Below are 26719 nucleotides of genomic sequence, written 5' to 3' on the forward strand. Positions count from 1 at the left end.
TAATATTGAACTAATTTCTATGGTCTTGCATTTATTACAAATAATTTCAACACAGTAGAGTTGCAGTAAAACAATTAGAACTTATACAACTCTCTCACAACTCTCTAATGTATATGTAAAATCTTACTTTGGGCCAGTTTCGTTGCAGGAAGTCTGCTTATTTTCTTCATGGGAAAATATCAAATCTATGAGCTGCCCCACTTTGTTTTGAAAGTTTCTCAGCCATAGTGCATGGAAAGGATTTCAGAATTGCTTTTCATTTCTTGAAACTGAAGACCACAGTGCTGTGTTTGGTGCCCACCATGCTGCAGCAAAAGTAGAACCACGACAGAAAAAAGAGCAGCAGCAGACAGTGTGTGGTCTACCAGCCTCAGTCTGATTACGAGAATGTCAAGATGCTGATTATGAGAAAAGAAATCTTTGTTGTGCAGCAGCAGGAATGTGTAGTGCTTCATCAGACCAACAGTCCACATTCATTTTAGATTTTAAACCCACTTTAACTAGTTGCCTTGTAGCTGTCTTTAATGAAACCAGCAGATTTGTACTGTGCGATAATGTGTCATGTTTGTGTCCTGTGTGATCTGTGGAACCAACATAAACACAAGAAATAAGATGATTCCTTTTTCATTGTCCAGCAGATGCAGGAAATGTACGATTTCATAAGGACTATATACAGAGATTGTTGGTGCAGGTTGTCAGTAGATGCCAACTGCACAACGATGTGCAGTTGGCAAGTCATTTCACAGAGTCTGCAGATACACATGGTCGTCTTTGTTTCATCGATGTTGCTTCACGGGTCCAGAAAAAAAATGTACCTGCAAGCTCTGCAGTTGTCTCATCCATAAGATTCTTCAGTCTCTTTGTGTTGGAGCGTTGTTGGTGGCTTTTGTGAGACTGGTAAGAACTGCTGGATTTATGCTGTAAGAACGATCGCAGTGAACAACAGGCACATTTAGCCTGCAAAGACAAGAACACCATCACTGCAGCAGACAGAGTCCTCATCGCTGAGCTGAAAAATAAGTTTGGATTTTGCTAATGATTTGATTAAATCAGAAGCAGCAGCAGTAAGAGACAACGAAGCAACAGCTGGAACAGAAGCAGAAGCAGCAGCGAGAGCAGCAGCAGCAGTAAAAGCAGAAACAAAAGCAGCGAAAACAGCAAGAGAAGCAGCAACAAGAGGAGCAGTAATAGCAGAAAAAGAAAAAGCAAGAGCAAGAGAAGCAGCAGAAGAGGCAGAAGCAGCGGCAAGAGCAGCAGGATCAGCAGCAGGACCAGCAGCAACAGACCCAGAGCTGCAACAGCAGGAAGTAAATAAAGATCAAGGGGCAGATGCTGAAGGACCTCAGGTAACGTTTCAGTCAGTGTGTGATTTCAAACAGTGATGTGTGTTATCAGGTCTGCCAGATGTTCCAGCTGTGATTAGTTCAAGCCAGGTCAGTCACTGTCACGTTTCCTAAATGTTGGAGTCTGAACTCTGAACTATAGATCAAATGTTGTGAATCCAACACATTACATCAGTTATTTCAGCTGGTTTTATTTATTCTGACTTTTCCTGAATGTCTGGAGCACTTTTCAGCAACAAGTTTAAAAAATTCCTTAAGGACATAAAAACAGCTCAGATCAATGTCAACATCTATTCATAATAAATATATTTTCTGTGCATTTAAAGTGTCTGAAAGTCTATGATTTCCTTTTTATAGTTGTCTATATAAACAGTGAAACTTCTGTGATGATGCTGACACAACCTCCTATCAGCAGTTATTTCACTAGGGTGTATTCCAGAAAGCAGGTTTTACAAATCCTGTACTTAATCCTAAACTCTGACTTAATGAACCCTGAGATGAAACCTCTTGAGTTTTTGGTTCCAGAACAGCTGATCAGTGTTAGTCCAGCCACCTCTGACCCGATTGAGTTAACATGCACAAGGACTATAAAAAGTCAGCTCAGGTACAACGATTCAACATGGCAATGCAGAAAAAAGATCTACGTTCTTCACACAGGTGGAATCAGAAATTCGTATTTGTTCCTTTGCAGAACATGAACACATTTCTCAAAAAGAAAACAACACAGCAAAGTAGAGGGAAATTGTGTGGAAGAAACTGCTTGAGTTGATGTGTAAGTTTAAAAAAAACAGTCACATTGTGCACAGTCCTTTGACTTATTACTGACCACATTTTGTTTCTTTGACAGGAGGCTGCAGATGGAAAAGTGGTGGATGTGGCTGAAGTTTTCTATTGATATTGACAGGTAAGGCAAACTGTATACATTCATTATTATAACCTCATTTGGTTTAAGTTTATATTTGACACATTAAAGAAATTAAATGTTTTTCAGTGGCTTTGATTCCAATCAGTTTTGGCACCTTTCCTGTGCAAATCACTGTAAACTCCCTTCAACATCATCTTTTTTTTTTAATCTCAACATGGACTATCGGGGGCCAAAATGATCCTGTGTAGCTCAAGTTATGTGCCAACCACAAGACCATGATATCAAAATGAATAGGCAAGACAGGTAAAAATGCCATTCTTTCTGTTACCACATGGTGTCGCTATGTCAGTCTGTTATGTTGCACACATGCATATCATCATAGTCATTATTTGCAATAACAAGTGAAGTTTGATGCTTTTCAAACAATGCATGAAGAATTTGACACATTTCCTGTTTATTTGGTGAGATATTAAAAGAATCAATGGCTGAAAGAAATGTGTAAAATACCTTGGATTACAGAGACTGTAGTGTTTACATTTGTTCTTAAGCTCAATGGTGCACTGGCGATGTGTCGGAGTAGCTTCACCAGTTGCACTTCCAATATGCTGCCCTTGCTACATCAGCCATGATGGATCTGTTCAAAGAGACCATAATGTACCATTGTGTTGTTGAAAGAGGTGGAATTAAAGTGATGTGTGCATTCTTTATGTCTTAAGAATAGGACATTAAGTTGAATGCTGAGTAAAAATCTCTTGGTAAATCTACTGATAGAAAAGAAAACAGTTCACTAGAAAAGTTTAAACTGATCAAGTATTGCAGTTAAAAGTTTCTATCCAATTGAATTGAGGCTTTAAGTTTAAATTTAAAATATACTGGAAACTTTTTACCACTTTGTGCAAACCACAGGAGGAAACAGTTAACGTAGCTATATTTGGTTGAGCTTCCATGCACATTGTGAGCAGATGTCAGGCTGTGCATCCATGCAGAAACCACCACCCAGAAAGTCATAAGTGCCAAAAAAGTATGAACCAGACCAAGTGGGGGATTTTGGCAGTGTTTACAGTGAGGAACAATAGACACTAATGGCAAGGCAAGTTTATTATTATGCAATTCATACACAGAGTAATTCAAAGTGCTTTACAGAAATAAAAGATAAGGTAAAGTACATATGCAAAAATCAAAACAGGAAACAGCAACTAGTAAAAAATGAACTTGAAATAAAATTAGGTGAATTAGTGCATATAAAAAACTTTAGATAAAACACTTTCAGTTTTCATACTTCACACTAAAAAAAAAAAAGTTTTTAGCTTGGACTTAAACATTGCCAGAGATCAGGCCTGTCTAACATCAATTAGGAAGACTATTCCAGATTTTATCTGCATAAAACTGAACCGCTGCTTCTCCATGTTTATTCCTGACTCTGGGCACAAGCAGAAGGCCTGTCCCTGATGTTCTCAGAGTCCAAGATGGTTCAAATGGCACCAAAATGTCAGAGATGTACTGTGATGCTGAGCCATGAAGAGACTTGCACACAAGCAGTGCTGTTTTAAAGTGTGTTCTCTGAGCGACAGGAAGCCAGTGCAGATATATAGAGAACAGGAGTAATGTGGTTGTACTAGTCAGGAACCAAGCAGCAGCATTCTGAATGTACTGTAGCTGCCTACGTTTTGAGAACCCTGTGATCAGGCTGTTACAGTAATCTAACCTGCTAGAAATAAATGCATGGATGACTCTTTCCAAGTCTGGTTTAGACATGATCCCTTTGATTCTGACAATGTTTTTGAGATGGTAAAATGCTGATGATATAGATCATTATAGATTTAGATGTGGCTATTAAAATTCAAGTCTGAATTCATGATTACTCCTAGATTTCTAACATGATTTTTAGATTTTAGAGAAAGAGACTCGAGGTGACTGCTGACACTTTCTCTTTGTTTCTGTGGCCCAAAGATGAACTTCAGTCTTGTCACTGTTTATTTGGAAAAAGTTATTTTGCATCTACACAGTGATCTGTTCAATGCAGTGACACAGGGAATCGACTAGTCCATATTCACCTGCTGTGAGTGATGTGTAAATCTGAGTGTCATCTGCACAGTTATGGTAGGACACATTATTGCTGCGTATTAACTCACCTAAAGGAAATATGTAAAGATTGAACAAAAGGGGTCCCAAGATGGACCTCTGGGGGATTCCCCAAGTCAGCGCCATTTGGTCTGAGACACAGTTACCAATTTCAATGAAGTACTTCCTGTCTTCAAGATAGGACTTAAACCATTTAAGGGCAGTAGCAGAGATGCCTATCCAGTCCTCTAACCTTTGTAACAGGATCACATGGTCCACTGTGTCAAACGCAGCACTCAGATCCAACAGTACTAAGACAGATTCTGCCAGCATCGGTGTTCAGACAATGTCATTTGTCACTTTGATGAGTGCAGTCTCAGTGCTGTGATCGGGCCTAAAACCTGACTGAAAATCCTCAAAGCAGTTGGTTAACAGGAGAAAGTCAGTAAGTTGTTGGTAAACAACTTTTTCAAGGATTTTGCCTAAAAAGGTTTGATATGGGCTGGTAGTCTCTAAATTGCCCATAGCAGTGAGTGTGAGTGTGTGTGATTGTTTGTCTCTGTGTGTCTATATGTGGCCCTGCGATGGACTGGTGACCTGTCCAGGGTGTACCCCTGCCTTCCACCTGAAAGAAAGCTAGGATAGCCTCCAGAGGATCCGCATGACCCTGGTTAAGGAATAAGCGGGTGTAGATAATGAATGGATGGATGGGCTGGTAGTTGTTCAATACTGTGGCATCAAGACGGCTCTTCTTCAGGAGAGGCTTGATGACAGTAATTTCAAAAAGTAGTATGATCCAGTCCAAGTGGGGGATGTTGGCAGTGTTTACACAGCCAACTCTGGTCAGCAACACAACAGACCCACAAGAGAGGGTTTGCTGCTGGGGAGACAGATACTGAGAAACAATATTCACGCTCATAACTGAAGACACCATCCATTATCTATGTCTGCTTATTACTATTTAGGATCACAGGGATCTGCTGGAGCCTATCCCAGCTCTCTCTGGGTGAAAGGTAGGGGGACACCCTGGACAGGTCACTGCTGAATTCTGGGCTCATCCCAAAACTAAATGTTCCCTTGACTGGTCTCTACTACAGGACCAGTCAGCATAAGCACTCAGAAACTTCTCCATAAAAGTATTCCCGTCACCGGAAGTGATCGAATGTCCGACCGCTTCCGTAACTGTTTCAGATGACTCTGTGTTAAACTCACCTGTAGTATATCCCATGTGTGCTGTAACCCGTGCTCAAGCACGAAAGTTTGGAAACTTGGTGGACCTCAGTGATACTTTCGTGAGCACTTCTGATCCGCCAAGTCGACCTACAAAATGTGAAAAAGAAAAATCTGTGTGTGTTGAACTACAACCTGATGACAAAACACTGTCTCTGTCGGTGGACAGAGAACAGCTAATTGAGGCACAACAAGCTGATGTTACGTTGTCTTCCTGTATGTCATTGTTACAAAGTCAACAATGTAATCGAGGTGTGTCGTACCTTATGAATGATGGTGTGTTGATGCGACGTTGGACTCCGAGCTCTGGTAATGTACATGACTCTGTTTGTCAGGTAGTAATACCCCGACCCTTTCGTTTCCAAATTTTGACATTAGCCCATGATCACAGTATGGCAGGACATTTGGGAATACGAAAGACATACAATCGTATTCCTCGTTACTTCTTCTGCCCCGGACTCAAGTCCGATGTGGTAAAATTCTGTCGTTCCTGTCGTACGTGTCAAGTGTCAGGTAAGCCCAACCAGGTAATTCCTGTTGCCCCCTTAAAACCAATTCCTGTAATTGGGGAACCGTTTGAGCACGTCATTATTGACTGTGTTGGTCCGTTGCCAAAAACCAAAACCGGAAATCAATACATCCTCACGATAATGTGTGCTGCCACTCGATACCCCGAGGCAGTGCCACTCCGAACATTAAAAGCTCGTGCCATAGTCAAGGCACTTGTGAAATTTGTCTCCATATTTGGCTTGCCCAAGTATATTCAGAGTGATCAAGGTTCTAACTTCATGTCGAAAGTTTTCGCTCAGGTCATGGCAGAGCTCAAAGTCACACACCGCACGTCTAGTGCATATCACCCCGAGAGTCAGGGTGCACTGGAAAGGTTTCATCAAACTCTGAAAAGTATGTTACGAAAGTTTTGCTCCGAGTCAAGTCGAGATTGGGACCAAGGCTTTACTTTGTAGTGCTCCTGTTCTTGCTGCCCCAAACTTCGCCCGTCCATTTAAACTGGAGGTGGACGCTAGTGCTCTAGGAGCAGGTGCTGTACTCCTACAGGAGGATGATGCGGGCATAGACCATCCAATCAGTTATTTCTCAAAGAAATTCAAAAAACACCAGCTACATTACAGCACCATTGAGAAGGAGGCATTAGCCTTACTGTTAGCATTACAACACTTTGAGGTGTATGTTGGTTCCAGTTCACAGCAGACCCTCGTCTTCTCTGACCACAACCCTCTCGTATTCCTGACTCGGATGCAGAACAACAACAATCGTCTTATGCGCTGGTCATTGTTGTTACAAGACTACAATGTTGAAATCCACTATAAAAAAAGGATTAGAAAATGTGATGGCTGATGCTCTGTCAAGATGTTGAAAAAAAAAAAAGAGGCAAAACATTTTTTTCTTGGGAAAATGTTTGGTCTTAGGGGGGGAGGTGTTATGACCCTAGGGGTCATTATGTGTGTGGTTGGTGTGTTGTTGGCCCTCCCCTCCCTATTTCGTGTGTGTGTGTGTGTCGGATGCTGGAGTGGGCGTGGACTCAAGGACCGTGGATTGGACTTCCGGGATTGGGCCAACACTTCCCGGAAGGACTATAAGAAGCCCACGGACTGCTGCTCAGGAGAGCTATTCTCCCACGTTTGCTATTCCCAACTACTTTGCTAGAGATTTCGACCTCGCGTTAGTTAGTTAGTTAGATATTAGGTTTTGTTTCGTTTTGTAGGTAGTGTTAATAGTAGTTTTTTGTTGTTTAGATTAGATATTTAGAGATTTAGGCTACGTTTGTGTTTTGTTTTCTTCTATTTGTTTTAGGAGTTTCCAGGCTAGCGACCTGTGATTTTGTGTTGTTTCTTTTGATTGAGATCGTAGGGCTGTTTAGCGTTTTTGTTATTGATTTTCGTTTGTTTGAGATCGTAGGGCTCACGGAGCGTTTTTGTTTGAGTAGGGCTAAATTAGCGTTTTGTTTGTTTTGTACATTCTGTTTTGTATTCTGTATTTTGACAGAATAAATATTCTTGTTAATTGTAGTTCGTCTAGTTCGTGTTTGTTGAGAGTGGAAGAGGTTTGGAGGAAAACTCCACAATCGTGTTACGCTCCGGCAACCCCTAGGCTGGGGCGTAACATAAGGTACTGTTATTTCCTGGTTTCGCCAGATAGTCCCCACTCTGAGAGTATTGACTGTCATTACTCTCACTCTGGGCTCCTGGAAAATAAACTTAAAAGGAATCAGACCTTCACTTGGAAGTGAGGCGTACCTGCGGTGATTACTACAGAAAATACTTATCTTAATTCTCTGCTTGCATTACGACTTACCTGTGACTTCCATGTAAGCAGTACTTTCTAAGACTTAACTGTATTATTTTGATTTCCAAGCGTACTGCAGAACAGTTACTTGTGCCCCTTTCTCCTCTGGCAGTTCCCCTCTCAGTTACCTGGAACACTTCATCTAGTGGAATGATTAAGTGTCCCAGAGGCTGCACTACTGACTCTGTTTAATTCAAATATCTGCTTGTTGCATAATAAATTCGGTCCACATGGAACATGTCACAAACTGAATTATTGTTATATGTAAAGTTACAGCAAACATGTCAAGTTGTAACTTATGACTCAGGTTTGAACAGAACCACTTTTCTGACAGATAAATAAAAACTGTGCAACTTGTTTACTGTTCAGCTGTAAAACTTCAGGCCTGCTGTCAGCCTGACAGACAATCAAAGAAATATAGTAGTGCAGGTACCAGAGCCAGGTAAAATACTTTAGCCAGCTTTGTTAACAGTTATAAGTTAAACTTAACATGCTCAACTAAAGTATCTCAGTCTGAAATACTTATAATCATTAGCCCATAGAAACACTAAATCTAGTAAATTAGACATTATGTTGCAAAAAGGTCATTGTTTTCTTTCTTTCTTACCTTGTATGAACATGACTGAAGGATGTCTGCAAGGTCTGACTGTCAGAGATGTTCCCCAGTTTATATAGTTGGAGGACTACAGGTGTGGACACATCCTGTTTCAGAAGAATGTGCCTTTACAAGTCGTTATAATGTGACTGCAAGAAGGAAGGAATGCCAGATAAAAAGGTTAATTGAGTTCTTGGTAAAAAAAAAAAAAAAAAAAAGACCAAGACAAAAAGAGCAGCAGCAGACCACCAGTGTGTGGTCTGCCAGCCTCACTCTCATTACGAGAATGTCATGATGCTGATTATGAGAAAAGAAATCTTTGTTATGCATCATCAGGAATGTGAGTGCTTCATCAGACCAACAGTCCACATCCATTTTAGTCCATTTTAACCAGCCTGTCCCTCTTTATGCTGCTGCAAACTCTGCACCCACTTTAACTTGTTGCCTTGGAGCTGTCTTTAATCAAACCAACAGACTTGTATTGTGCACTGATGTGTCATGTTTGTGTCCTGTGTGATCAGTGGAACCAACATAAACCCAACAAATAAGGTGATACTTCCTGTATCTACAGAGCTCAAAGCAGAAACAGGAAATGTGCGATTTCATAAGGACTATATACAGAGATTGTTAGAGGTTGTCAGAAGATGCCAACTGCATATCAAAGATGGAGAGAATACTGACAGAGAAATTAGCTTTTCAGCACCTCAGCATCTACGGGGCAATCATTGTGATGTTCACCTACACTATTTTGCTGGACAGGGACTTTGTCTGCACCTGCAAACCACAAGTCTTTGACTGTAATTTGTACATGGCTCTGCCAGTTGTTATGATATTTGTCTTAGTTCTCTGGATGGACAAGTCACTTCACAGAGTCTGCAGGTACACATGCTCCGGCTCACGTCATCAATGCAGGTTCTGGAATTGTCTCACCCGTCAGATTCTTCAGTGTCTTTGTGTTGCGACATTGTGGGCAGCATTTGTGTTACTGGATGGAGACTGGTATGTCTGCTGTCGGAACGATCACAGTGAACAACAGGTACATTTAGCCTGCAAAGACAAGAAGAACATCACTGAAGCAGACAGAGTCCTCATCGCTGAGCTGAAAAATCATTCCAGGGTCAGTGTTTTTCTTCTTTTTACACTTTATGTGAAAGAACTGACAGATGTTCACATGGTGCTGTAAATCAGATATTTTCTGCTCTTTCCTTTCAGGTTATTGGCTCCTTCTTACTCTTTGGTCTCATTTGTCTGGCGGCCCTAGTGTCAGTGATTAGTTGGAGTAAATGTTGTAGAAAAGATTTATACTACAAAGTGATTTTGGAAGAGGAGGAAAATGTTCTGAATGAGGCTTTGAGGAAGTCAGCAAAAACAAAGTTAAACGAAGAAGTTAATAAAAAAATATCTGCAGAACTTTGGGAAGATTGTTTGGATTTTGCTAATGATTTGATTAAATCAGAAGCAGCAGCAGTAAGAGACAACGAAGCAACAGCTGGAACAGAAGCAGAAGCAGCAGAAAGAGCAGCAGAAGCAGCAGAAAGAGCAGCAGAAGCAGCAGCAAGAGCAGCAGAAGCAGCAGCAAGAGCAGAAACAGCAAAAGCAGCAGCAGCAGCAATAGCGACAGAAACAGCAGCAGGAAACACAGCGAGAGCAGCAGCAGCAATAGCAACAGAAGCTGCAGCAGAAACAGCAGCAGCAGCAGAAAAAACAGCGAGAGCAGCAGCAGCAGCAGCAGTAAAAGCAGAAATAAAAGCAGCAAAAGCAGCAAAAACAGCAAGAGAAGCAGCAACAAGAAGAGCAGTAGAAGAGGCAGAAGGAGCAAGAGAAGCAGCAAGAATAGAAACAGTAATAACAGAAAAGGAAAAAGCAAGAGCAAGAGAAGCAGCAGAAGAGGCAGAAGCAGCAGCAGAAGAGGCAGAAGCAGCAGCAGAAGCAGCAGAAAGAGCAGCAGGACCAGCAACAACAACAGGACCACCAGCAGCACCAGCAGCAGTAACAGGACCAGAGCTGCAACAGCAGGAAGAAAATGAAGATCAAGGGGCAGATACTGAAGGACCTCAGGTAACGTTTCAGTCAGTGTGTGATTTCAAACAGTGATGTGTGTTATCAGGCTGCCAGATGTTCCAGCTATGATTAGTTCAAGCCAGTTCAGTCTCTGTCACGTTTCCTAAATGTTGGAGTCTGAACTCTGAACTATAGATCAAATGTTGTGAATCCAACACATTACATCAGTTATTTCAACTGGTTTTTATTTTTTCTGCCTTTTACTGACTGTCTAAAATCTTTTGCAGGTGATGGAGTTGCAGATTGTTCCCCATCTTTCTGCCACGGAGCAGATCACAGGTTTGGTTTTACATAATGCTGCATCCTCAGGTTGTAGCAGAGAAAAGATTTTGAGTGTTAGATCCCTGCAGTGTGTTCTTTCTGCTCTGTGAATTAGGGTGTTTTACTTTAATTGTACAGTTTTTGTCTCTGCAGTGTAAAAATCCATATTTTGACATAATAATTTAGAATAATTCTGTGAAAAAAATGATTTTTAAATTTAAGGTCTTGTCATTGTCCCTCTTCGGTGTCTGCTGAGCTCAGTCTCTATTTCCATACAGAATCATATGTTGTGTGTTCACATGAATGAATCTGATTCACTGACAGATAATTTCCTTCCATAGAAAATAACCCTCTGATCGAGCGAGAAGAAAAGTAAAAGCAGATGTGATGTGTCAGACGCCATATAGCACCATAAAGTTTCACTGATCTTCAATCTGAGTTTATCACTGAACAGACTGGGGAAAATCTGGTTTTGTCTTTTTTAGTTTTAGTTTGAAAGAAATGTTTGAGTGATTTATATTTTCTGTATTGTTTCCTGTTCTTCTCTTAATCATTCAGAAAAATAATTTCTTCAGCCTATTTTAGAACAAATGCTGCTGTATTTGCCTTTGACCAGCCTTAAACAACAGAGAGTTTGAACGGTGAATTGTCATACTCAGAATTATCAGGGCCAAGATAAATGGAAAATAAAAAATGGATATTAAAATCTAATTCCTTATGTGTCCTATAATAATGATTAAAAAAATGCATAAAAATTACACAGATGAGATAAACAATATGGGCATAGTCTGAACCCTGGTGGACCCGTGACCTTTCTGTGTGTAGTCTACATGTTGTCCCTTTGTCTGCATGGGTCTACTCCTCCCACAGTCCAAACACATGCAGGTTAGGATTAGGGTCTGAAACCCAGTATATACCCAGATACTGTATATATATGACCCATGTATATAGCCTGGTTTCCTGTTTTCATGTATTGTTTGATTTTATTTTTTGGTGTTTCTTGTTAAAGCAGAAGTGTTTTATTCTGAAAAGCCTTTGAACACATGTAAGGAAAGGTAACAGTATTAGTTTTAGTGTCAGGTTTGTGTTTTATCTTTATATGAGTAAAAGTTTACAGGTAGCTTTTACATGTCAGTTCGCTAACTTTGTGTTGTTAATGATCATTTGTTGTTTTCTACTGTTTATTCTGGTTCATTGACTGATTCCACTGTAACGAAATAAAGATCAAACCATCAACCAACGCTTTTTATTGACACATAAATAGTTTTGGAAACAGACAATAAGTTAAAACAGTAAGTCATAAAAAGCAAATACTAAATACCCGAGATACCATCCCGTTCCCACCCGTGTTAATTTGGCACCTGATTCTGATTTGACTTTATTCTGCAAACATTTGGTTATTTTTATTTGTTTGGTATATATAATAATAATATCAAGAATTTATATTTCTAAGGTTAATTATATGGAATTACAAAGTTTAATGACACTTAGTACGAGTTGGAGTGAAACAAACACATTCCGCAGGTGGAGATTGAACCGCTAACCTTTAGATATTTAACTCCCCCTGCTGTAGTGCAGCAAAGTCTGAGATTTTTGCTCAAATCTTACAATAACACAATGAAAATTGCATCTGACAGTGTCAACTTGGTCAGAAGTTCTGTAAGAGTAATAAAAACTCTGAATGAATTTTGTTTTCTTCAGAATTTTCATTTTTTCTTCATTTTCTCCTCTTCCCCCTCCTTCCCCTTCTTTCCTCCTTCTTCCCACCCTCAGAAAGAATATTGTTCCCCAGCTTCCTGGAGCTATACAACATTAATAGGAGTCTAAGAACCTTCATAAGGAACTCAATGGGACTGTAGAAAACAACCCTAGTGGCCAACCTCAAGCCAATTGCACAAGTCTCCTTCAAGTGCGGCATCTACCAAGGAGATGCTCTATACCTGCTGCAGTTCTGCATAGGCCTGAACCCCCTCAGACAGATCATCACTAAGACTGGCCTTGGATACCGACTACAAAATCAGCCACCTCCTTTACATGGATGACATTAAGCTGTACGCCAGGAATGAGCGAGAAATCGACTCACTGATCTATGCCACCAGGACATACAGCAATGACATTGGAATGTCATTTGGACTGGACATTGGAATGATAACAGAGAGAGGGAAGGTTGTCAGAACTGAAGGAGTTGAACTTCCAGAAGGCAGCATAGCAGATGTTGAGGGAAACTACAAGTACCTCGGAATCCCACACGCAAATGGGAACCAAGAAGAAGCCTCAAGGAAAGCCGCCACAGCCAAATACCTACAGAGAGTAAGGCAAGTCCTAAGAAGTCAGCTAAATGGGAAGAACAAAGTCCAAACCATCAACACCTACGCCGTGCCGGTCATCAGATACCCCGCTGGCATAATAAGCTGGCCAAAAGAGGACATAGAAGCCACTGATGTCAAGACAAGGAAGCTCTTCACAATGCATGGAGGACTTCACCCCAAATCCAGAGACTGTACACTAAGAGGAAGGAAGGAGGCCGAGGACTGGTGAGCGTCAGAGCCACCATCCAAGATGAAACAGCAAAGATCCATGAGTACATCAGGAAGATGGCCCCAAGCGATGGAATACTTAACGAATATCTCAGGCAACAGAAGCCCGATGCAGAGGAAGAAGAGCAAGAACCTTCATGGCAGGACAAACCCCTACACAGTATGTACCACCGACAGATACAAGAAGTGACTGGTATCGAAAAGTCCTACTGGAAAAAGCTGGACTGAAAGACAGCACAGAGGCACTAATCATAGCAGCACAAGAACAGGCCCTGAGCACAAGATCGATAGAGGTCGGGGTCTACCACACCAGGCAGGACCCCAGGTGCAGGCTGTGCAAAGATGCCCCTGAGACAATCCAGCACATAACAGCAGGTTGTAAGATGCTAGCAGGCAGAGCGTACATGGAACGCCATAACCAAGTGGCCTAGCAGGCAGAGCATACATGGAACGCCATAACCAAGTGGCCGGCATAGTGTACAGGAACATCTATGGGCTTGAGGTCCCAAGGTCAAAATGGGACACACCTCCAAAGGTGGTGGAGAATGTCCGAGCTAAGCTCCTGTGGGACTTCCAGATACAGAACGACAAACTGGTGATGGCTAACCAACCGGACATAGTAGTGGTGGACAAACAGCAGAAGAAGGCCATAGTGGTAGATGTAGCAATCCCAAGTGATGGCAACATAGTAGAAGTAACATGAGAAGCTTGAGAAATACCAAGGGCTGAAAGAAGAACTAGAAAAGATGTGGAAGGTAAAAGCAACAGTGGTCCTCGTGGTAATCGGCACCCTCGGGGCTGTGACCTCCAAATTGGGAGAGTGGCTCCAACAGATCCCAGGAACAACATCCAGAAGAACGCAGTGCTAGGTACAGCTAAGATACTGTGAAGAACCCTCAACCTCTCAGGTCTCTAGTAGAGGACCCGAGAGTGAGGAAGACACACACACACCACCCATAGGGGTGAGAAGGGAATTTTTAAAAATATATATGTAAATATCAGAAATCTAGACATAAAGCTTTTATTTACTCTAAAGCTGAAGCGTTTAAAAAAAACATTAGAAAAACAGCACTGAGTTTCTCTGCTTTCCCCTCAGCTCCTCAGTCACATGGATGCTCCTTCATTCTGGGCATTAATAGTTTGATTAAATGTTTGATCTGAAAACCAGTGACTGCAGTGGATCCACTGCTCATTAACACGAGTCAGTGTGTGGATGGCACAAGGTGTGAGCAAAGGTAAAGTTGCAACTGTGGAGAATCAGAGCACCCTGGTAGCAGGACAGTTACAGCGGCTGCCACAGTTTGGTTCTGGCTGCAGATGTTTGATGCCTGTTTTCCTTCTCTCTCTGTCCATGTTTCCCGTCTGTGTCAGTGTGTGAGCTGTGCTACTGGCAAACAAAACAATCTTTAGATTTTTATAGCACCAGTATTGCACCATAATTCATCAGAGTTTCACTGATCTTTAATCTGAGTTGACCAAAATGACAAACTACTATATTGTAATACTATATATTGTGATGTGATGGCAAACTTATATATAAAATCCAGAAATGGAAATCTATAATGTACTATGTGGCTTTTAGTATAAATATTACACAAATGAAATAAACATTTCCCTGTGACATGCTGCTGATCTGTACAGGTGGTATGATTTCTCACCCACTGCATGCTGGAATTGACTCCTTCTTCATTGTGTATGGTTACCATGGTTACAGGTGTAACTGGTTGCTTTACATTGTGACTAAAATCCTGTCCACAGTCTTTAGTGGGAAAAGCTGCATTGATGGATGACTGTTTCAGGTGGAGTTCTTTAGTGAACTGACTGTAGAAATGTGTAAATATACATACCAGAGATCTGTATTCTCAGATTTTACTTTTATATTTTTTTCCATTTGTAATATATTTTTATAGTAAATAGCTTGTTTTTCATTTTCTTATCCTGCTCCTATTTTGTATCTTGTGTCTTACCTGCTGGTGTGATTATGTGAATTTCCCCACTGTGGGAAAAGGTTGTTCTCACTGCTGACCTGTGACTCTGCACGCTGAAGCATCTCTGACCTCTGGTGGACAGAAAGCCACAGTCTCTCAGGTCCCAGCCAATGTTCCTGAAGTAACATTACAGATTTCTTAGCAGTACTTTACTCTGACTGTGTGGGATTAACACTGAGTGTTAGTTGGTTGTTCTGATTTTCAGTCGGTTTCGGCTCAGTTCTGTCTGTGTCCCCCTGTGCTGTCAGGCTGCTCCAGCACTGACACAACCCAGTGTAAAAATGTCTGTTTAGTCTGAGCTGTGCTTCCATAGTGATGGTGTGTGTGTGTGTATGTGTGTGTGGGCATGTGGGAGCAGAGTTTGGACTCAGCTGCTGTCTGGACACAGACTCTGTGTCTTTGGGATGTGTCTGATTAAAGGATCAGTGCTGGCACAGCAGCACCTCCTGCTGTTCAGAACAGAAAGTGAAAGTATTCAAACGAGGAAAACAAGATACAGCAGGTGTGTCAGACTCTGCTGGTCTCAGCATGATTCACGTGGTTCCCTCTGTACTTTCACATAAGGATGGCAGTTGGTTCTTTACACTTTTGTGTTCCTCGTTCAGAAACTGTAAATTCTTAGGGTACCATGGCATGTATACAGACCATCAGGGTCCAAACTGATCCTGACGCCTGATGGGTCCATGTCACAGATTCAGTGTGAGGAGGAACAGGGTCCAAGCCTTTACAACAAACATTCACTCTGTTCTGGCTCTGGAGTCTGGTCCATGTGAGATTCTCAGGCTGAAGCTTATGCAGGAGAAGCCAGACACATCAGGCCCCTGTAGAAATGGACACACAGCTTCACAACATACTGAGAAATATTGGATGACTATAGTTCAGCAGGTTTTATTAAGCTGTAATGTGTAATTATATTGTTTCTGCTGTGTTGCACATGTGATTATCATCATAGTCATTATTCTCAATAACCAGTGACGTCTGATGCTTATCAAGCAATACATGATAAATCTATTACACGTTTCCTGTTTACTTGGTAAGATATGTATAATTCATCATAGTGCAATTTTGTCATATTACAACTTATCAAAAAAAAAGCTCTCAATTTGACATCTGCAACATCTTGACATCACATACACCATATTTGACACATCTCTGATGTATGGAGGAGGATGTTAAATTCCATTGTATGTCAAAACAAACAAAATCCTAAATACTGACTATAGTCACTTCCTGTTGGGCCCTGGGAATTCCATAAACCTACCAAGTTTGGTGTGTGTAGCTGAAGTTATGCGCCAACCACAAGACCATCATATCAAAATGAATAGGCAAGACAGGTTAAAAAACCATTCTTTCTGTTACCACACGGTGTCGCTATGTCAATTTGTTATGTTGCACATATGTATATCATCATAGTCATTATTCTCAATAACAAGTGAAGATATTCAAACAATGCATGAAGAATTTATGACATGTTTCCTGTTTATTTGGTGAGATATTAAAAGTCGTCGTAACACCATTTTATTATATTACAATGTCATATCACCGTGGTAACGTGTGTGGTAAATTTTGTGAATTTTCGTCCATGGGAACCAGTTCAAAAATGCCCCCGTTCAGCAGCAGGAGACAAACAACAACAACAATAATCATCCTTCCAGAAACCATAGGCCACAGCCTTCACTGCAGGTGCTCAGGCCCTTATTAGGGGGTGATTTCAGACACAGCTAAGTTCAGCTACTGGACAATGCTATTGTCTCCTTGCAAACAACTACAGTATCACATAATGAAGGTCTGACTAACTAAAACAGGTCTAAAATGTTAATGCTGAAGCTTCATTTAGAAAATCACTAGTTTGAACACATTAGTCACAGCACTCTGAGATTTTCTTTGAATAAAACGTCAATGAAGTGTGAGTCATTTTGAGAGTTACACCTGTGTTGTGTTCTCCTGGTGATGAGCAAAGGTAAAGCTGCATCAGCCAACTGTGGAGAATCAGAGCACACATTTTTGTCACTTACTTTATGTTGTCAGTCACATGCAGCTTCATGATAGGTTGGTAGGCATCTGACATACTTGCCCTTATGGTGACATGTTTGCCTTCATAAATAAGAGATGGGCCACTGGCTTTACCTCTGATAAAGGAGCTGTCTTCGTTATTATACATATTATAATAAAGATCACGATCACACTCTTTGCTCTTATCAAAGACTCCCACTGCATACCAGTTTGAGTATAAATTGAAGTCATAGGGCACAGAGTACATGACAGCAATTTTCTCTGTGTGCTGGTTTGTATCATTGTGCAGGAGCTCATAAGTGAAGACACCAACAGCTCCACGTGGAGCATGAGGAGTCTTGCAGAAGTGGATCATTTCAGATGTGGAAGAATCAATGAAAGGTGATGGAGGTACGACACAGCCTCCACTCTCAAAATACATCCTGTGTGTAGAAAGAGTAAAGCAGTTATTACTAATCAAAGATCACTTGGGAATGTTGCACTTACATGGCTGAAAGAAATGTGTAAAATACCTTGGATTACAGAGACTGTAGCGTTTACATTTGTTCTTAAGCTCAATGGTGCACTGGCGATGTGACGGAACAACTTGACCAATTGCACTTCCAATAGACACTGCTGCCCCAGTAACTCTAGATGCTGCCCCTGCCATGATGGATCTGTTCAAAGAGAAAATAATGTACCTTTGTGTTGTTGAAAGAGGTGGAATTAAAGTGATGATGTGTGCATTCTTTACACCCCGCCCCTTTTTCGGCACACCGCCGAAAAACGCATACCTAAATTAAACTAGCTGTTGTTCTGACATTTTAAGAATTATATTGATGACCTTGGTGTCGTTTGAAGGAAAAGCTTTCCAGTTCATTATCGCCGCGCTGTAAAATATGAAATATGACTCCCCTCCTCACTTTGGCTTCGACCGCTGTTTGTCCAGCGTTGTCAAGGCAACTTACAGTAGCAGTGGGGGCCGTTTATAGCCCACTGATGCGTCATCATAGACTGTAATACATCGATGGAAAGAACATTCAATTGGCTACAAGATAGTCAGTCATCATTGCCAAACAATGCGACTGGCTGATTATACTGTCATTAGAAGTTGGTCTATCCCCCTGACTGGGATTTGCTCTGAGGGTGTGATTTCTATTGGTTTTAGTGTTAGTTACGCTGTAAAACGTAACAAGCAAGTTTCATTGAGGCCTCACGTGATTAACTGAAGCTTGCTATGTCAATCTTTATTGAATAAACGTCGAAATCAACCGTAAAACGAACCGGACTAAAACATAGTGCCACCATGTTCTATGGATTCTAACGAACAAAATGATATGCAACACTGGATGTTTCTGTGCATGTACAAAGTAACACGATAGAAAAGGTCAGAACCAGTGTACTGTACTGTATTTGTACAGTTGTTAAATATTAAGGAACTGTTGTCGCTGTGATAATTCAATGCTAAATTGCTTTATACCATTTGAATCGTGAGGATTTAAAGTTTTATTTGATGTATATTTTGTCAGACTTGATTCAAATTTGTCCGACGATCTTTGGTGACACATCTGGACATACAATTTTGGAACCGTCTCGGGTCCCAGGGGGAACTAACAGGTTTTTAAGGATATTAAGAATAGGACATTAAGTTGAATGCTGAGTAAAAATCTTTTGGTAAATCTACTGATAGAAAAGAAGAAAACTGTTGAATTGAAAAGTTTAAAGTGATCAAGTATTACAGTTAAAAGTCTCTATCCAATTGAATTGAGGCTTTAAGTTCTAGTTTAAAATGTACTGGAAACTTTTTACCACTTTGTGCAAACCACAGAAGGTAACAGCGAACATACATATATGTTGATAGGTATATATGATATACCCCCCGGCTCTCTATTTTTAGGGGTCCTCTGCTCTTTTTTTGGAATACCTCTGATGCTCTGTAGTTTAGTAAAACCTAAACCCAATATATTCTGATTGATTAAAACAGAGTGTAAACTCTTAATACTTATGTGAGTTTTTCTTCTGACAGAGATCCAAAAATTACACAAGAGACCAGGTTCTCTTCCAAAGAAAGAGACAGGCCCCGACAGGTGAGCTGATACAATACTCACACCATGTCACACACAAGCTTTAGGCTCACCCACACACCTCATATAGATTTGGGGTCAAAAATCTCAACGGACCTTTTTTTATTTAGAGAAATTCCTATTTTAAGAGATGCCTATAACTGTTAGGGTCTTCTAGGAAGGGAGTTTCTGTGGGATTTTTGAGTTGCAGACAGGTTTGTAAGTCCCACCAGCTCCAATCAGCCACACAACAGACCCACAAGAGAGCTGCTGCTGGGAAGACAGATACCGGGGAACAATATTCATGCTCATCACTGAAGACACCATCCATTATCTATATCTGCTTATTACTATTTAGGATCACAGGGATCTGCAGGAGCCCATCCCAGCTCTCTTTGGGTGAAAGGCTGCCAAGATGCTGCACTACTGACTATGTTTAATTCAAATATCTGCTTGTTGCATAATAAATTCGGTCCACATGGAACGTGTCACAAACTGAATTATTGTTATATGTAGAGTTACAGCAAACATGTCAAGTTGTAACTTATGACTCAGATTTGAACAGAACCACTTTTCTGACAGATAAATAAAAACTGTGCAACTTGTTTACTGTTCAGCTGTAAAACTTCAGGCCTGCTGTCAGCCTGACAGACAATCAAAGAAATATAGTGGTGCAGGTACCAGAGCCAGGTAAAATACTTTAGCCAGCTTTGTTAACAGTTATAAGTTAAACTTAACATGCTCAACTAAAGTATCTCAGTCTGAAATACTTATAATCATTAGCCTATAGAAACACTAAATCTAGTAAATTAAACATTATGTTGCAAAATATCATTTCCTTAGTGTTTTCTTTCTTTCTTACCTTGTATGAACACGTGTGAAGGATGTCTGCAAGGTCTGACTGTCAGAGATGTTCCCCAGTTTATATAGTTGGAGGAGTACAGGTGTGGACACATCCTGTTTCAGAAGAATGTGCCCTTACAAGCAGTTATAATGTGACTGCACCAGTCAGGACATGTAGGAGAGCTGTAAGACAGTGGTGAGGTGTGCTTTAGGGATAACAGGAGTTCAATGTGGAGGTGGGCTGCACCAAGGATCGGCTTTGAGCCCCTTCTTGTTTGCTGTGGTGATGGACAGGCTGACAGATGAGGTTAGACAGGAATCTCTGTGGACCATGATGTTTGCAGATGACATTGTCATCTGTAGTGAGAGCAGGGCGCAGGTGGAGGAAAATCTAGAGAGGTGGAGGTTTGCTCTGGAAAGGAGAGGAATGAAAGTTAGCCGCAGTAAAACAGAGTCCATGTGTGTAAATGAGAGGGACTCAAGTAGTTGGAGGTACCTAGGGTCAACAGTCCAGAGCAACGGAGAGTGTGGAAAAGAAGTGAAGAGACGTGTGCAAGCAGGTTGGAACAGGTGGAGGAAAGTGTCAGGTGTGATGTGTGACAAAAGAGTGTCAGCAAGAATGAAAGGAAAGGTGGACAAGACAGTGGTGAGACCAGCAATGTTGTCTGGTTTAGAGACAGTGGCACTGAGAAAAAGACAGGAGGCAGAGCTGGAGGTAGCAGAGCTGAAGATGTTGAGGTTCTCTCTGGGAGTGACGAGGACGGATAGGATCAGGGATGAGGACATCAGAGGGACAGCTCATGTTAGATGTTTTGGAGAAAAAGCCAGGGAAGCCAGATTGAGATGGTTTGGACATGTTCAGAGGAGGGACAGTGAATACATTGGTAAAAGGATGCTGAGGTTAGAGCTGCCAGGAAGGAGGCCTAGAGGAAGACCAAAGAGGAGGTTCTTGGATGTAGTGAAGGAGGACATGAGGATAGTTGGTGTGGGTGAGGAGGATACAGAGGATAGGGTTAAATGGAGGTAGATGATTCACTGTGGCGACCCCTGAAGGGAGCAGCCGAAAGGAGAAGAAGAAAAGAAGATAATGTGACTGCACACTGCACACACTGCATGTGTGGAAGAATGTCAGATAAAAAGGTTAACTGAGTAATTGGTTAAAAAAAAAGACAATGGCTTTTATTTACAAAAAATGCGAGGAAACAAAAGTTCAGGATATCTACTACAAATAATGGAAAAAAACAAATGGTCCTGGCTCTGGGACAACGGTTGACGCTCCAGAGTTTTAAAACTGTTATGATTGCGTCAATGAACTTTTCAAACCCGTTCAGTAGCATTAGTAGCGTTGTTGTGCACTCTGATTTATCTGCTGGAATCACAAATGTTCCAAACTTCATTCTCTGTTTTGAATGGGAAAGAATTCTGTATTTGCCCTGTAGCCCATGTCAGTTCATATTTTTTCTTTTTGCTAAAATTATATTTATTCCAGTAACTGCCAGTCATGTTATCATTGTTACACCGGCACTCTCTCTGTGCTGTGAATGAGAGGCTTAAGATTCTCACTGCTGACATACAGTTAGTACTTCAACCTAAATGCGAAATGTACTTTCTATACGATTAATATCTTATCTAGCATGTCTGCTTCTACCTTTTGCCCACACATCTGGTGTTATTGCATTCAACTGGAATGTGAGGAAAAAGTTACCATCCATCCATCCATCTTCTATACCCGCTTTTTCCTGAAAGCCAGGGTCACGGGGATCTGCTGGAGCCTATCCCAGCTCTCTCTCGGGTGAAAGGCAGGGGTACACCCTGGACAGGTCACCAGTGGAAAAAGTTACCAAATGTAATAATATATAGGCTCAGTATATGTTAAACTCCACACTGCAATTTACATAAAACAATGTGTCAAAGTGTGGGTGTCAAAAAGCAGACACAAGGAAGTGATTCCTTTTTTTAACTGAAATGAATTGAGTTTCTTCACATGTACAAAGCCAAGAGAGAGTGAATATAGACCTTTTCTGTATAGCCTGAAACACCACTCATAACAACATGAATTTTTTGCTCTGTAATTGCTTGATTTATAATAAGCAACTGCTAGCACTCAGACAAACTTGTGTTACGTATCTTTGCTGTATCATACAGTAGACATCTAAACTGGTGGTGTTTTGTCTTTCTCATGCTGTGGCATCTATACAGCCCTTTGGAATGGAAACATAGTGAGGAAGCATAACCTAATATGTTCTAACAGAAAAACAAAAAGTGATTCTCACATGAGGAAGTTTGCTCTGAACTGTTTACAGGATGATTGTGCATATTGCAAATACTAAAAACCACAATCTGAGGGTTGACAAAATGTCCAACTCCACATGTCTCAGAACATAAAAAGTATGAATTATTAAAAATTAAACATTAAACATCATTCAAAAAGAAATTAAACATTATTCAGCGGGTTTGATTCCAATCACATTATTCAGCACCTTTCACCTGCAAACCACTGTAAACCCCCTTCAACATTACTATAGGGACTCCAAGAGTTCCTGTCAGAGCTCTGGCTGCAGCATTCTGGATTAAATGGAGCCTTTTTATGGAGTTACTGGGACATCCAGATAGTAATGAGATACAGTATTCCAGCCTTGAAGTAACAAATGCATAGACTAGTATTTCTGCTTCATTTTGAGACAGGATGTTCCTAATTTTGGCAATGCTGGGCAAGAACTCGTCCTCCTTGGGCCCACTGGGTCATTACAGTTCAGTTGTAATCAGGACCATACACCGTACAGGACCGTTTTGTTACTGAACTTTATTGCCTTTATGTGTTTGGCACCAGTGACGTGCTCTGACACTGGGTTCATGCTCTGATAAATAAATCAATCTTTGGAAATATTTCGAATCTGGACTGAAGGATCAGGTGCAGCCTCTGTTTTCAATAAGGAAATAAACAAATGCAAAGTTTTTGGCACTGTGGCGTGTCTGCTCATACATATTCCTGTTTCAACCTGCAGCTCTCAACGGATACAAACTGTTCTCCGAAGATGAAGGACTTGCTGGCAAACTTTCCCTTTAACAACATCGGCATTTACACCACAGTCATTGTGGTTTTTACTTACAGTCTCTACTTACAGGTTTTTACTTACAGTCTTTTGATGGACAGGGACATGTGAGGAAGAAGAAAACTGTAGTTTTTATGTGGCTTTGCCGGTTTTCTCCCTATTGGTCTTAATTCTTTGTATGGACAAGACATTTCAGACAAGATTTGTATGGACTCCAATGAGAATATATTAATCATGGGTTATGGTTGGAAACATTAATTCACCATTTCTGTTGAATAGTTTGTCTGAGTTGTGTAGAAATAACTGGACATGTAGCAGCTAAATGTTACTGTGCTTTTAAGGAAGCTTCTATTTTGTAAACAAACAGGAAACAGAATGTATGGATTCTAAAATGTTACAGATGTCTTTATGCTGAAGTCTGTGAGGGTCTGATGGGACATTTGGAACAAAGATTTTATGGCATGACTATAAATGACAAAAACTAATGGTATGACTCTTGTGGTTCAGGTCCTCCCGGCACAGGAAAGACCACCAGCATCTTGTGTTTGGCCCGAGCTCTGCTGGGAGCCTCCATGAAGGACGCCGTGCTGGAGCTCAACGCCTCAAACGACAGGTGAGACTGGGAACATGATGCTGTAGGAGAATCATGTAACGTAAGCATGTGACCTGATGGTGGCTCTGCTGGTGTCTGCAGGGGAATTGACGTGGTGAGGAACAAGATCGAGATGTTTGCTCAGCAGAAAGTCACACTGCCCAAAGGACTACACAAGATCATCATCCTGGATGAAGCGGACAGGTGAGCCGACAGGAAGTGACAAGACAGGAAACGACACTGTTGTTATTGAGGACTGCTGTGCGGCTGAGCACAGCTCGCTGTTATGTTTTGAGATTGTCAGACTGACTTTAGCCCAGTTTCCCACTCAGCCAGCATGGTGGCGTGTGGAGTTTGCATGTTCTCCCTGTGCTTGCGTGGGTTTACTCCAGGTACTCCGGTTTCCTCCTACAGTCTAAAAACATGTATGTCAGGTTGAGTGGTGACTCTAAATTGTGTTATATTTTTTCCATTTGTAATATATTTTTATAGTAAATAGCTTGTTTTTCATTTTCTTATCCTGCTCCTATTTGTATCTTGTGTCTTACCTGCTGGTGTGATTATGTGAATTTCCCCACTGTGGGTAAAGGTTGTTCTCACTGCTGACCTGTGACTCTGCACGCTGAAGCATCTCTGACCTCTGGTGGACAGAAAGCCACAGTCTGTCAGGTCCCAGCCAATGTTCCTGAAGTAACAGTACAGATTTCTTAGCAGTACTTTACTCTGACTGTGTGGGATTAACACTGAGTGTTAGTTGGTTGTTCTGATTTTCAGTCAGTTTTGGCTCAGTTCTGTCTGTGTCCCCCTGTGCTGTCAGGCTGCTCCAGCACTGACACAACCCAGTGTAAAAATGTCTGTTCAGTCTGAGCTGTGCATGTGGGAGCAACCTTATACAGGCAGGTGTGTGGCTTTGCATGTGAGAAAGTTATTCATGCACTTGAAAAAGTTTTTTAGCGCTTATGACGAAATATGTTGAGCACAAAATTTTTCTTTGCAATTTCAGTATTAACCAACTTTATTAACCCATTAAGATTGTCCCAACATTTTACATAGAGCATTAAATCCAAAATATCTGCTGCTGAAAAGCTTAAAAATACACCAATGCAAATGAATATAAATGAATACAGTAATACAACAGCATTTAAAGATACAAACAACACACATTTTTGTCACTTACTTTATGTTGTCAGTCACCTGCAGCTTCATGACAGGTTGGAAGGCATCTGACATACTTGCCCTTATGGTGACATGTCTGCCTTTATAAATCAGACATGGGTCACTGGCTTTAGCTCTGATAAAGGAGCTGTCTTCGTTATTATACATATTATAATAAAGATCACGATTACACTCTTTGCTCTTAATAAAGACTCCCACTGCATACCAGTTTGAGTGCATATTGAAGTCATAGGGCACAGAGTACATGACAGCAATTTTCTCTGTGTGCTGGTTTGTATCATTGTGCAGGAGCTCATAAGTGAAGACACCAACAGCTCCCCGTGCTGTATGAGCAGTCTTGCAGAACTGGATCATGTCAGATGTGGAAGAATCAATGAAAGGTGATGGAGGTACAGCACAGCCTCCACTCTCAAAATACATCCTGTGTGTAGAAACGGTAAAGCAGTTATTACTAATCAAAGATCACTTGGGAACGTTGCACTTACATGGCTGAAAGAAATGTGTAAAATACCTTGGATTACAGAGACTGTAGCGTTTACATTTGTTCTTAAGCTCAATGGTGCACTGGCGATGTGTCGGAGCAGCTTCACCAATTGCACTTCCAATAGACACTGCTGCACCAATAACTCCAGATGCTGCCCCTGCTACATCAGCCATGATGGATCTGTTCAAAGAGACCATAATGTGCCATTGTGTTGTTGAAAGAGGTGGCATTAAAGTGATGATGTGTGCATTCTTTACATCTTGAGGATATTAAGAATAGGACATTAAGTTGAATGCTGAGTAAGAATTGAATTGATGAGGAAGTTTGCTCTGAACTGTTTACAGGTTGATTGTGCATATTGCAAATACTAATGGAGCTACTGGGACATCCAGAAAGTAATGAGTTACAGTATTCTAGCCTTGAAGTAACAAATGCATAGACTAGTTTTTCTGCATCATTTTGAGACAGGATGTTCCTAATTTTGGCAATGTTGGGCAAGAACTCGTCCTCCTTGGGCCCACTGGGTCATTACAGTTCAGTTGTAATCAGGACCATTAGAGTTTTGTTACCGAACTTTATTGCCTTTATGTGTGTAAGAGCCATGTAGGAATGGTAATATTTTAAGCCACCAATAGCTCTCTTTGGGTGAAAGGCTGCCAAGAGGCTGCACTACTGACTCTGTTTAATTCAAATATCTGCTTGTTGCATAATAAATTCGGTCCACATGGAACGTGTCACAAACTGAATTATTGTTATATGTAAAGTTATAGCAAACATGTCAAGTTGTAACTTATGACTCAGATTTGAACAGAACCACTTTTCTGACAGATAAATAAAAACTGTGCAACTTGTTTACTGTTCAGCTGTAAAACTTCAGGCCTGCTGTCAGCCTGACAGACAATCAAAGAAATATAGTAGTGCAGCTACCAGAGCCAGGTAAAATACTTTAGCCAGCTTTGTTAACAGTTCTAAGTTAAACTTAACATGCTCAACTAAAGTATCTCAGTCTGAAATACTTATAATCATTAGCCTATAGAAACACTAAATCTAGTAAATTAGACATTATGTTGCAAAAAGGTCATTGTTTTCTTTCTTTCTTACCTTGTATGAACACGTGTGAAGGATGTCTGCAAGGTCCGACTGTCAGAGATGTTCCCCAGTTTATATAGTTGGAGGACTACAGGTGTGGACACATCCTGTTTCAGAAGAATGTGCCCTTAGAAGTAGTTAGAATGTGACTGCACCGGTTTGGAAGAATAACAGATAAAAAG

At 41.0% G+C, this 26719-nt stretch overlaps 2 protein-coding genes and 1 long non-coding RNA gene across 3 annotated transcripts in view; 1 reads left to right on the top strand and 2 right to left on the bottom strand.

The window, feature by feature from the left end:
* Positions 1 to 24028, top strand: part of LOC113145485 (replication factor C subunit 2-like) — a 76277-nt gene extending 52249 nt beyond the window's left edge. The window contains exons 2-3 of the mRNA XM_026332272.1: positions 23704 to 23809; positions 23891 to 24028. Coding sequence (XP_026188057.1) covers positions 23704 to 23809; positions 23891 to 23996 — 212 coding nt within the window. The 3' untranslated portion in view covers positions 23997 to 24028. The remainder of the gene's footprint in view (positions 1 to 23703; positions 23810 to 23890) is intronic.
* On the bottom strand, positions 693 to 8525 carry LOC113145487 (uncharacterized). The gene is made up of 3 exons (XR_003297251.1): positions 8411 to 8525; positions 5482 to 5589; positions 693 to 957 (listed from the first exon to the last, which is right to left on the bottom strand). It is a non-coding gene; the product is annotated as an uncharacterized LOC113145487 (long non-coding RNA).
* A 923-nt stretch (positions 24029 to 24951) lies between the features above and the next one.
* On the bottom strand, positions 24952 to 25621 carry LOC113145484 (bryoporin-like). The gene is made up of 2 exons (XM_026332271.2): positions 25476 to 25621; positions 24952 to 25385 (listed from the first exon to the last, which is right to left on the bottom strand). Exons 1-2 carry the CDS (start codon positions 25619 to 25621, stop codon positions 24962 to 24964), a joined length of 570 nt encoding a protein of 189 aa, XP_026188056.2. The 3' UTR covers positions 24952 to 24961.
* Positions 25622 to 26719: the final 1098 nt, after the last annotated feature.

The sequence above is a fragment of the Mastacembelus armatus genome, chromosome 7 (genome assembly GCF_900324485.2).
Source record: "Mastacembelus armatus chromosome 7, fMasArm1.2, whole genome shotgun sequence".
NCBI classification, from domain to species: Eukaryota; Metazoa; Chordata; class Actinopteri; order Synbranchiformes; family Mastacembelidae; genus Mastacembelus; species Mastacembelus armatus.

What these genes read in the sequence shown, in the direction of transcription:
- LOC113145484 (XM_026332271.2), bottom strand. Translation starts at nt 25,621, where the DNA reads ATGGCTGATGTAGCAGGGGCAGCATCTGGAGTTATTGGTGCAGCAGTG. An exon ending in TACAGTCTCTGTAATCCAAG is followed by an intron (nt 25,386 to 25,475) that starts GTATTTTACACA and finishes TTCTACACACAG; the next exon opens with GATGTATTTTGAGAGTGGAG.